The sequence below is a fragment of the Lissotriton vulgaris genome, chromosome 10 (genome assembly GCF_964263255.1).
Source record: "Lissotriton vulgaris chromosome 10, aLisVul1.2, whole genome shotgun sequence".
NCBI lineage: Eukaryota > Metazoa > Chordata > Amphibia > Caudata > Salamandridae > Lissotriton > Lissotriton vulgaris.
The window spans coordinates 1,491,097-1,503,745 of NC_141698.1; the positions used below are offsets into that span (position 1 = coordinate 1,491,097).

General features: G+C 48.6%; 1 protein-coding gene across 1 annotated transcript in view; it reads left to right on the forward strand.

Moving 5' to 3' along the window:
• Positions 1 to 12,649, forward strand: part of SMC1A (structural maintenance of chromosomes 1A) — a 182,958-nt gene that overhangs the window by 143,512 nt on the left and 26,797 nt on the right. Inside the window, exons 14-16 of the mRNA XM_086940138.1 lie at positions 7,716 to 7,832; positions 8,479 to 8,585; positions 8,933 to 9,074. Coding sequence (XP_086796264.1) covers positions 7,716 to 7,832; positions 8,479 to 8,585; positions 8,933 to 9,074 — 366 coding nt within the window. The remainder of the gene's footprint in view (positions 1 to 7,715; positions 7,833 to 8,478; positions 8,586 to 8,932; positions 9,075 to 12,649) is intronic.

Sequence of the window (12,649 nt, forward strand, 5' to 3'; positions counted from 1 at the left end):
CTCCTGTGCCTTCTGGTACTGCAAGTCCTCGTCACTCTGCACCCGTCGCCCAGGGTCCTGGTCCAAGTGGCCCAATGATCAAGTGACGTCTCCCCGGCAATCCCAACCTGGGATCCAGCATTGGACGACCTCACCTGAACTTCCCCACGACGCCTGCAGCCTTATCTTGAAGGGTCCCCTGGACTGGATTCGCTGAGTGAAGTCACACCTATAGCCCCCGCAGCCCCCAGGCCCTGGAGTGCCCAACAGACCGGGTCCTGGCATCCCCCCACCTTCCAACCAACCCCTTCAGTCGTTGGATTTCTTCAGCCTGCTGCCTTAATCTCCAACCTAGCATCTCCATTGCTTTCTATAGGGCACCCAATGCCCCTTTGCACCCGGCTGCCCTTGTGCCACTGGCGGTTCAGGTTTTGTGCTACTTGATGGCTCCTACAGTGCAGACCTCATCCCCCAGGGCCTCTGTCCCTGAACAGCGGGTACTTACCTGCAACCGGTGCCTCCTCGAGGTGCCCCCAGCTCCTATAGGCTAACATTGGGCTCAGTGACCTCTGCACCCGGCCGCCCCAGTGCTGCTGGTGGTCCAGTACCTACCTTGGTCCGATCCATGCCCAGTGTTGGTCAAACTCCCCAAAGACTGAACTTGTAAGTTGAGTGTTTACCTGAAAATTACTTGCCTGCCTTTCCTCCCATAGGGTTGCATTGGTTTCGCTCTGTATTGCACTAAGTTTTGATTCTGAGAATAATACGAAGTATCTTTGGACATTGAGAATTCTTTTGTGCACCTGTGAAGTATTGGTAATGCTTAGCCAAACCTTTGCCAACTGTATATGAAAGAAACACATTTCTGAAAAGTCTACTTACCTGTAACTGAGTTCCACTTGGTTCCTAAAATAAAAGTAACTACAGAAATATTTTTGGGAAATATTACTCTTGAGTTAGTCATTGAGCGTGTGCTCCTGCCTTGTAGGAGTATGAACACCAAAGACATTCACAGCACCCTCTGATTAGCCAAACTTCTCAGCCCAGCTGCCACTAAATTGAGAGTAAGGTATTGTTCGAGGCATGTGGGCTGCTGAATTCATATCTTGTGCATAGATCGCCGCCTAGTGTTGGGTCCGGATGATTGCACTTGTTGTCTTGGAAGAGTCTTCGAAGTATCACGAGATAGGGGACTCCTCCCCTGGACTACAGTGCGCATGGGCATCCTCTCCATCCTCAGATTGTGTTTTTGCGCCATTGGGTTTGGATGCAAAATCCTATACTCCAACTTTGGAATCAAAAACAAAACTTTTCTAAAGGCCAAAAGGCCTTCGATTCGACTGTATTGTTCTCGCTCGGTACCTCTCTACTCGATTCAGCCTTCCATCTCCAAGCGGTCGTCGACGCGGGCCGTTGGGCCTTTTCGACGCCACGTGAGCCGACCGTCTATGGAAAGAAGCCCCTTTAAATGGTGCCCACAATGCCACTCCAAGTTCCCACATACTGATAAGCACTCCCCAGACCATAAGGAGGAAATCTGTCCGGCCTGCGCACAGTTTCGATCCAAGAAAACTATTCGGAACCGACGTGCCGCCAGGCAAGAAATGCAGCAACAGGCACCCGACCCGGACAACATCTTCGATGATGACCAAGATCTACAAGAAGCGCCAGACTCTGACCTAGAGATCGTTACCGTAGAGCACTACTCAGACTCCGATGACGACATCCTGCCGGGGCAAATCGTGAGTACCCTGCTCCCGACACATCTACCCCGTTAACAACGGCTCCGGTCAAGGCATCGCCAAAGGGTCTTAGCCAAGATCATGAAGTTTTGCTTGCCCTGCTATCCGGCTCGGAACCGAAACCTTCCGAAACACCAGGGCCCAGTAACATTGTCCCAAAGAAGGTTCCAGAGCCAAAGAAGGTTGTCGACCCGAAGGGAGTCGATCCGAAAACGGCCGCACTGCCAAAGAGCGTTGAGCCGAAAGACTGTCGACCCCAAGAAGGCCGTGCAACCCAAACTTGTCGAGCCTAAAGTGATTGTCGACCCGAACAAGGCCACGCAACCAAAGGGCGCCGAACCAAAGAAGGTCGCCGACCCGAACAAGCCTTCGGCACCAAAATCCGTCGACCCAGCGAAAGGCGCCGTACCTAAGCCCGCGTCGAAGCCGGAACAACCTATCGGCCCGAAGACACCGGCTCCAAAAACACCAGTCGATCCAAAAAAGACAATCGACTCGGAAAAGGACACTCGTCCAAAGAAACCAACTCCAGTCGATCCGAACAGGAACATCGACTCGGAAGAGGACACTCCTCCGAAGAAGCCTACGGAACACAAAAATCGCGTCGAGCTGAAAGTCGCGGTCGACCCGAAAAAAGGCCCGGAGCCAAAAAAATCAACTGCTAAACCAAAAGTCGTCGAAAAACCAAGGTCGAACATTCAACCCATGACTGTTAAAGAAGAACTCTTCCACCCAGATCCCTCTGACGACCAAGCAAATATTTATATTAACCCAGAGACTGGTAAAGTTACCATCCTGCATAGGAAAAAGAGGCCTTTGGACTTTGAACCTCAGTCCCCTATTCCACTGAAGAAAAAGGACTTTGGGACTTCTCCTTCTACACCCTTCATTCCTTTTCAACCTATCATGCCTACTACTCCTTTTAATCCATACACTCCTTATTCTCCTTCTCATCACGGGGACGATGAAGGTAACACAGGGGATGAGCCACAGCCTCAATAGGACTTCCCACAGGACCCTGAACCACTAGAGGAACCATGGGAAGAGCCAACTGACCCTTACAACACCCATCCCATACACGATATGGCCTCCTATCCTACTAAGCCGTCACCTACTGATGACAACGTAGTTTTTAATCTACTTATAGACATGGCTGCACAGTTCCACAACGTGGATATGCAGAACGACCCTATTGAGGAAGACTTCTTTGACACCTTCCCTACATCAGAAAAAAGTGTCAAAACACTTCCCATGTTAAAGGGAGTTCTGAAACCTGTACCTGACATATTTAAGGATACAGCCAGGGCACGGGTAATCAACCCCAGAATAGAAAAGAAGTATAGGGCAGCTCCTACAGACCCTACTTACATCAAAGGGCAGTTACCACTTGATTCCCTCGTCGTGGCCAACGCATGTAAAAGAGCCAACTCCCAAACCACTGGGAAGGCACCTCCCCCAGACAAGGAGTCAAAGATACTAGAGGCATCAGGGAAAAGAGTAGCAGCACAAGCCTCCAACACGTGGAGGATCGCTAATACACAAGCCCTACTGGCTCGTTATGACAGGGCGCATTACAACCAGCTAGAGACCCTAATGCAACACCTACCTGAGCCTTTCAAAGCACAAGCCCAAGATCTCATACAGGAAGGAAAATTCATAACAAACGCCTCCATCAAATGCGCGCTTGACGCAGCAGACACACGGCAGCTAGGTCAATCAACACTAGCGTTCTACTGCGCAGTCATGCGTGTCTGCGGATTTCTGGCTTCAAAAATGAAGTGCAGTCCACTATCCTTAACCAACCTGCTAATCAGGATTTTCTATTTGGCCCTGCTGTTGATAACATTTTAGATAAAATGAAAAAGGACACAGACGGCAAAATCAATGAGGGCATTGCAATTTCAGCAACATAGGGGCTCCTTTCGTCGCTCCTCGTACATGACAAATACACGAGGACATGCCTCATATAAAGGTAACACACAAAGTTCCTTTACTAAAAACACTACCAGCGGAGGCTACAGAGGTAACCATACCAAGGGAAGAGGTCGTGGAGGCAATAACACCAGAGCCTCCACTGCCTCAAAACAGTGACTCTATTACACGGCCTCCAGACCACTTAACACCGGTCGGAGGCAGACTCCAACAGTTCCTACCTGTCTGGAATGCAATTACCACAGACAGGTGGGTGAGAGAAAGTTCGAGGCATGTGGGCTGCTAAATTCATATCTGTGCATAGATCGCCACCTAGTGTTGGGTCCGAGAGAAATTATCCAGTCTGGCTACTGCCTAGATCTGACTTCTACACCACCAAACATACCACCAAGACATCGTCCAATGTCCAGAGAATACATCACCCTGTTACAACAAGAGGTGAACTGCATGCTAGAAAAGGGGGCCATAGAGCAAGTCCCTTTCCACCAGCAGTGGACGGGAGTATACTCCCTATATTTCCTTATTCCCAAGAAGGACGGCTCTCTCAGACTCATATTGGACCTCAGACCCCTAAATCAATACATACTGTCGGAGCACTTTCATATGATCACATTACAACAAGTGCTCCCGTTGCTACAACAAGGGCATTTCCTAGCAACACTGGACCTCAAAGATACGTATTTCCACATACCCATCCATCCAGCCCACAGAAAATACCTCAGGTTCACAATAGAAGGTCAACACTACCAATTCAAGGTTTTGCCCTTCGGGGTTACCACGGCTCCAAGAGTGTTTACAAAATGCTTAGCGACCGGGGCAGCACATCCATGTGTACCCTTACCTGGACGATTGGCTAATACAAGCAAAATCGTCCCAACAATGTGCAGCACACACGTCTCGGACAATCCAGCTACTACACAGCTTAGGATTCTCAATCAACTATACAAAATCACACCTGCAACCGTCCCACATACAGCAGTACCTGGGAGCCACCATAAACACCTCACTGGCAAAGGCATATTCAAACTCAGCAAGGATAGCCAGTATGCAGACACTCATTCGCAAATTCCTGCCACAACACTCTTTGCCAGCTCAGGTCTTCATGCAACTCATAGGCATGATGGCCTCCTGCATATTCATTGTCCCCATGCCAGACTTCAGATGCGCCCATTGCAGGAATGCCTAGCACGGCAATGGAACCAGGCTCAAGGACAACTCAAAGACCTAGTGTTGGTAGACAGTTACACTCACAACTCTCTGCAGTGGTGGAACCCACAAAACCTTTCCAAGGGGCGACTGTTCCAAGAGCCGGTTCCAAAACTAGTACTAACAGCGGACGCATCACTGATAGGCTGGGGAGAATATCATTAGGGAGGCAAGAAGACCAACCACACGAGCGTGCTATGCAGCTAAATGGAAAAGATTTTTTTATTTACTGCATCAATAACCAAATCAACCCCTTAGATGATTAAATACAAAACATAATATGTTACCTGCTGCACCTACAAAGATGTAACTTAGCATACTCTTCGATACGGCTACACCTCGCTGCCATAGCAGTATACCTCCAAAACAGGTAACACCTTTCACTGTTTAGAATACCAGCAATCAAAGCCTTCATGGAGGATTTAAAAAGGGTGATTCCTCCTAGGCACCCTCCTTCCCCAGTCTGGAATCTCAATATAGTGCTTACCAGACTCATGGGCCCTCCTTTCGAACCTTTACATTCACGCGAACTACAATTCCTAACGTGGAAAGTTGCATTCTTGGTTGCCATCACCTCACTCAGAAGAGTGAGTGAATTACAAGCGCTTCAATTCAAGAACCTTTCATGCAGGTACATGCCAACAGGGTGGTTCTTAGAACAAACCCTAAATTCATGCCTAAGGTTGTATCCAATTTCCATATCAACCAATCAATAGAACTGCCAGTGTTCTTCCAGAATCCACAGTCACTAGCTGAGAGAGCCCTGCACACACTAGACGTAAAGAGAGCTCTACTCTACTATGTGGACAGAACTAAATCCTTTCGTAAAACAAAGCAACTGTTTGTTGCCTTTGCACCACAACACAAAGGGAATCCAATTTCGAAATCAGGAATAGCCAGATGGATAGTTAAATGCATTCAGATATGCTTTCAAAAGGCAAAACGCACTTTAACCATCCCCCAAGAGCACACTCCACAAGGAAAATGGGGGCATCCATGGCTTTCCTAGGAAATATTCCTCTTGAAGATATCTGTAAGGCAGCCACATGGACCACCATACACACTTTCACAAAACACTACTGTGTAGACGTGCAAGCAAAACAGCAAGCTGCTATAGGCCAGGCTGTCCTCAAAACTCTTTTTCAAACTGCTGCAGCTGGCACAGGTAGCCACCGCTAGAGGAGATACTGCTATACAGTCTATGCACAAGATATGAATTCAGCAGCCCACATGCCTCGAACGGAATATGCTACTTACCAGTATGCATCTGTTCTTGGCATGTAGGGCTGCTGACATTCATATCGCCCGCCCTCCTCCCCGGTGCCTGTAGCAGCTGCAGCATTCTCTCTGGCATGGCCATCTCTTACTTTAATATCTCCATCTCTGCCACAATGGCGAAAAACAATCTGAGGATGGAGAGGATGCCCATGCGCACTGTAGTCCAGGGGAGGAGTCCCCTATCTCGTGATACTTCAAAGACTCTTCCAAGACAACAAGTGCAATCATCCGGACCCAACACTAGGCGGCGATCTATGCACAAGATATGAATGTCAGCAGCCCTACATGCCAAGAACAGATGCATACTGGTAAGTAGCATATTCCATCTACTTCATCCTCTGCTATACCTTTCGGAACTTACTAGTCTCTGTACACACTATACCTCTTTTTGGTCTAGTGAATACAGAGCCAGCTTCCTACAGAGGGTACCAATGTCAAAATGCGGCACTTTCCCATAAATGTGCTGCGCGTCAAAAAGCCATCCACTGAATTCATTGTCACAATGTCCTAAGTAGTCCCCATTCTTTCCTTTCAAAAGTCATATCCGACTTTAACATTAATCAGACCATTTTGTTACTGTCTGTGCAACCGCCCCAGCAGAAAGTTCACTTTATACATCAAAACGCAATGAGAGGAAACTGTGGCTCGAGCCTCACTTGGTTAACAGTCTCTTATCAGTCCACGGGTAGATAAGTGGTGCCCGGCATCACCCTTTTGCCGTCAGAGGTAACTGATGCCCTTCATGTAAAGCCAAGGCTCATTTTACGGGAGAAATGTCCCAGTGTCCGATATTTGCAAGTTGCCCACCGTGAGAGCGTTCCATAGCTTTACAAAACATTACTGCATGGATTTGGGCTCCGAGATCAAGAATTTCTTTCCTGTTCGACATGTATTTTCAATTGTGTTTTGTAATTAACACTTCCATTGAAAGTTTGAATTTTCAAGAAGTGTCTTCCAAAGACACAACCATAATGAATATTCTAATTCCAAGCTGTGCCTTATTGGGCGGACCTCTATGAGCACCTTCTTTGCCTGATTGGACGCTAACCTTTTCACCTTAGACTCCAGAGACAACGGAGGAACCTGCTGTTCTATCTTAATGCCTGTGAATGTCGTAGGAAATCCCATGATGGAAAAGGTGCCTAATTGTAATTCTCTTTCTCCATCACTGGATTTTTGTTTGAATGCATAAACGACCAACAGTCTCCCTCTTTAAACCATGAGCATAGTTAAAATGTGCTTTGCTAGGGTTCTTATTCAGACTTACCAGCATGGAGCGAGGTCAACCAGCTTTTGTTTTTGGGGAAGCAGTGTAATTGTTTTGCGCTTTCTAGACAAATTATTTCATATTGTCCCACTTAAATTCCAATTGGCTCCATTAAAATATAATAAACTGATTGTTGCGCCCTATGGACAGTTTTTCTTCTATATATTGACATTTTTTATTTCCAGAATACTGGATGTAGGCAGATATATTTTAATTAAAAAATGCCTACAATGGTAATCTAGTATTAGAAGCGAGTAACTTTAGCTTCCTTTCTGTACCGCTCATTGTCATTTTTCTGTTAATCTCTGTAGGAGAAGTCGAAACTGGAGAGTGAACTCGCAAACTTCAGCCCTCGTATCAATGACATCAAGCGTGTGATCCAGAGCCGCGATCGTGAGATGAACGAACTGAAGGATAAAATGAATGTGGTAAGTGCTGGTGGGCGGAGCTCCACGCGGCAGTGGGAGGAGGCTTTTTCTTCCTGGATCTGGCTAACAGGATAAGAAGTGTGGTTCAGGGCTGTAACAACCTGCATGCGTTCACTACGAGGGGTGTTTTGGGTAGGGAATAAAAGGGTCTGAGATTCAGCAAGGGTTCTCTTTGTCTGGAGAATAGTATAAACTTGCACCCCTGCCTGACTGACATTGAGCCCTCAATTTAAAGCTGCACCTGTAGCCAAAATGGCCAGAAGGTTGTCAGCATGCTGGCAGACTTTGGGGTATGGGACGGGTTACCTCTGATTAGAGAGAGAACGCAATGGCTACAGCTCATTCAGGAATGTGAGTCAGAGACGTAACTGTGAGATGAATTTGGTCTGTGTGCGTCGGGAGTCTTCGGTGAAGGTAAAGAACTCCCTCGCCTGCTGTCGTAAGCTCCAGCATCCGGCACGAAGCATGAGTCAGACTGAGATGAATGATCTGTAGGAGAGGATGAATATGAACTGCGTGTGGGGAGAACTTTGGGTGTGACTGAGCTAACCCACACTGCTGCTCATTTCTGCACAGTTCAAGGTTCGGGCAGGGAAGAGTCCTATGTATGTTCACTTTCATTCCTGACCAATGCTTCCGTTTACAGGTTGAGGATGAAGTCTTTGAGGAGTTCTGTCGTGAGATTGGTGTGAGGAACATTCGTGAGTTTGAGGAGGAGAAAGTGAAGAGGCAGAATGAGATTGCCAAGAAAAGGTATTTCTGGTCCCTCCCTCTAAACTGTGTATCGGGCCTTTCTGTTCTCTTAGGCAAGTGTATTGTTGCTTGGAAATGTTCTTTTCCCTTATCCGCTCATTGCGCTGCTCCTGCTTGTTGTATTGTTATGGAGAAAGTGAACTGCTGCCTTCTCTGTATCTTGTGCTTTTTACCATCCTGAGAAGGCCAGTAGAGCTTTGTTTTGCAGTGTGAGTCTTTCTGGGTTCACTATGCTGTGCCGTGATGTGGTCCAGATTGTGGGTTGCGCTTTATAATTAAATGAATAGGTTGGTTGCCTCTGCTTTTGAACTCCGGTTCACATCACTCTGCTCTTTATTTCGTGACAGGCTGGAGTTCGAGAACCAGAAAACCCGCCTTGGCATCCAGCTGGACTACGAGAAGAACCAGCTGAAGGAGGATCAGGGCAAGGTGCACACCTGGGAGCAGTCCGTCAAGAAGGACGAAAATGAGATTGAGAAGCTTAAGAAGGTACGTGGGCTCTTTCTAGAAGTCACAAAAGTGGTTGTGTGAGGCTGGAGATGAGCAAGGAATTCCGAGCCTTTGGCTAAGATGTTCCCGAGCCGTGGTGCCGAGCCGCGTCCGAGATTGTTTTTAATGTGACCTATAAGCACTAAGTGCTGGGGCATTTGGTGGTAACTGGTCAGTATCCTCTGTAGCAACTGTTGTTTAGCAGTGGAGACCCAGGCCGCATGCGGGTGTCCTTGGGTTTGTAAACAAAGTTACTCCTTTAAGGCACTTGACTTTATCGAGCTAGTGCGGACGAGCAATCAAGGCTTACTCGCAGAGGTGAAGGGGGTTAGAAACTCCAATACAATTCTGCGCAGTAAATTGTGCTCAATAAGTTTGCTGTATAATTCATGATCAAACTTTGAAGGCTACTTTTAATTGCTGGGTTAAAAAATCAGCGAAACCAGTAATGTACACCGAAACAAGGTGCAATCACCAGTGCTGGCACCTTCAGCATTTGCTACTGTTGGAATAGGAGTGTCCTCGGCATCGTAAATGGGCATGTACTGCCAATTGACCCATTGCAAGTGAAATTGGTATCCTGGCACCCACTGTCCCACAATTGCTGGCTGAGATGCTGACTGTGCAACTGCCAAGGGCCCTCTGAAGATCTCCACACCAAACTGCAACACAGAGCATAGGTAATACAAGACCTGATGTGAGAGACCCGACGCAGCAGGGTCTTGGGCTCAATGTCCACGGACTCGACAATTCTCGCCTCGGCGCCTACTCTAATCATGGGTCCCACTGCAACTCTGGGCAATAGCTTGCTTAATCTCCACAACGGCCCCGAAAGCGCTGGGATGCCTGGCTTCACCTTGGGGGTGCCCAGTAGGGGGCATCTCACAGAAAAAGCCAGGAAGGGTTCCACAGCGGTATACAGCGCCAGGATGCCTGAAAGGTGATAGTGCGCTTTACAAGTATACATACATTTACATTTACAGACACTGTCTAGGCATGGCCTATTTACCATCCTCTTGATTTGACGGACTCCTTCCAGTAGTCACTTTAGAGCAGTTTTTTTCTTTTTAATGAATCATTCTTGTGTTCTACCCCAAATGCCTGTGCTTGGTGTCACCCACCACTCCCCTGCGCTTGGTGTCTTACCCATCCATGTGTGCCTCACCCCCCCATGCTGCTGTCACCCTTGTGTTCAGCTAACTCTCTCAAGTGCTTGTCCTCCACCCATTTGCTCCATGGTTTTTTTCCCTACTGTTAGAATTGGGGGTCTCTGGTTGGCACAGGTATGCACTTGTGACAAACAGGGAGCCTCTCCTCTAGTCAGGGCAAGGGACTCACTCCTTAGAATAACCCCTGCTCACCCTCAAGGTTGCGTGGCGCGAGCAGACAAGTCTAAACTTCAGGGCGTTCAATGGTTAAGCATTTATGGCTGTACACAATAATCAATGACCCAACACAAATGGACACCAGGCGTAGTTATGTATAAAAATACGTCTGCTTTATGTAAAAATAGAGGTATATATATATGCAGGCTTAATACAAGACCAGAAAAACGTTTTTAAATGGCCACAATACTTGGGTATAAAAAGAGTTCTTTCAAGTTCTTCAAAAAGGCTTAATTCACCAGTTTCATTAACTTAAAAACTGTCCCACGACACTCAAAGCAAGATTCCGTTCTTTGGCAATGTTTGTTAAATGCTGTGCGCTTCGTAGCGCTATGGCGCAATCTGTGTGAGTCGAACAGGAAGGCCTTACCAAGTCCCTCGCGGTACGCTGCGTACGGCGCGGCTGGTTTGCAATGGAGGTACGAGTCGTAGGCTTCAGTGCGGCTCGTACCTCGGGGATAGTACAAAGGCTTTCGAGATAGTACGCACCTCACGGACACTTCAGTCCGGGACACGATGCAGAGCGAACCAGAGGCTCTTGTCTACAAAGGGCGGTGCGAGTCGTAGGCTTCAGTGCGACTCGTACCGTGTTGGAAACAACAAATAGCTTTGCCAATTGATACGCGCCTCGTGGACACTTCCGTCCGGGCGCAGCGAACTGTACAGGCTCGAGGCGTACTTCTGTGGCGGGCGAGGCGTACTTCTTCAGTACGCGTTGGGGGTGAAACGTACCTTCGGGTCTGCAGGGGCGCAGTGCTTCAAGGCAGGCAGGCGCAGCACGGGGCCTCTAGTACGGACCATAATGGAGGCTCTTCAGTGTGTGGCGCGGCCCTTCAGATGCAGGAGGGCAGAGCGGGGCGGCGGGGTGCGTCTCAAACGTACGGGCCATCCGGGGCTTCAGTGTGCGCTCGGATCTGATTCCGGCGGGAGGGGTGAGGTGTGCACTGCGTGCTCCAAAGCAGGCGAGGTGACAGGGGAGCGGGCGGCCCAGCGAAGCGTAGGGAGAGCAGCTCTAACTCGAGCGGGGCTCTCACAAGGCAGGGGTGGCCAGGCACCAACGTCACGGCCCAAGGAGGGGGCAAGGCGCACCAGAGATCACGGCTCCGGCGAGTGGGGAAACACAGCAGCCCAGCAGCAGACGGGCAAAGGCAGGATGAGCCCAGTGGTCCTGGGGCTCAGTTCGGGGGGCAAGCTCTCTTCCAAGCCCTCGGAGATCGATGGTTTGAAACACAAGTCTTTTTTGTTGAAAGTAGCAAGTCTTTGAAAAGGGTTTCTTCTCCTTTGGCAGCAAGGCAACCACTGCAGGCCAGTCCCCAGGAGGGGGACAGTCTTCCTCCTTCAGCTTTCCCGGTTCCTTCTCCTCAGGCAGAGGGTTCTTCTTGGTTCAAAGCAGGATCTGATGTTTAGGAGCAGGGCTCTTACTTTTATACGCAAAATCCTTTGTTCTTGCAGGCCAGGGGGCCTGGGCCTGGTTCAACCCAGTTTTGGAGCACAGTTTTGGAGACTCTTGCTGTTTCTTTCAGGGTGCAGGGCAGAGACATCAGACGGTCCCCAGGGAGTGGAGCCAGCATTGAGGTGGCAGAGCACAGCCTTTTAGAGTCAAGGGGCACTCCTCCCACCCATCTTGGTGTAATCTCTCTATTCACCACCTGGCAGCCCAGACTGTCTCCTGGAGTTCCCCAGCCCTGTCCCTCACAGAAACCAGACAGCAGATACACATCCTAGCAGAGGCGGGCTGAAATAGTTAGGCAAGCAAAGGCTAACTTTCTAAAAGTAGCATTTGCAAAGACCAGATACTAAAATAAACTTTACTAAAATAAGTATTTTATTATTCGGAGTTCAGGCATACTAAATTTGACTTTCTACCATGCTCTCTGAGTCTGTTAGGATTATATAGTGTAATAATTCCAGCTGCCCATTCAGGCCTATGGAGAGCAGGTAGCCTTACAATAGTGAAAAACGAAAATGGCTGTAATTCACTATTAGGACATGCCACACACATCAGAGCTTGTCCCTGCCCATGGGCCTACCATAGGGGTGACTAATATGAAGTTAAGGAAGGTTTAGGGACTGGCAAGGGGGTGCCCTTGTCCAGTCAGCATGACAGTGCCAGACTGCACGCAGGTTCTGCAATGGCAGACCTTAGACACATTTCACTAGGCCGCTTCTGTGGGTGGCACAACCAGTGCT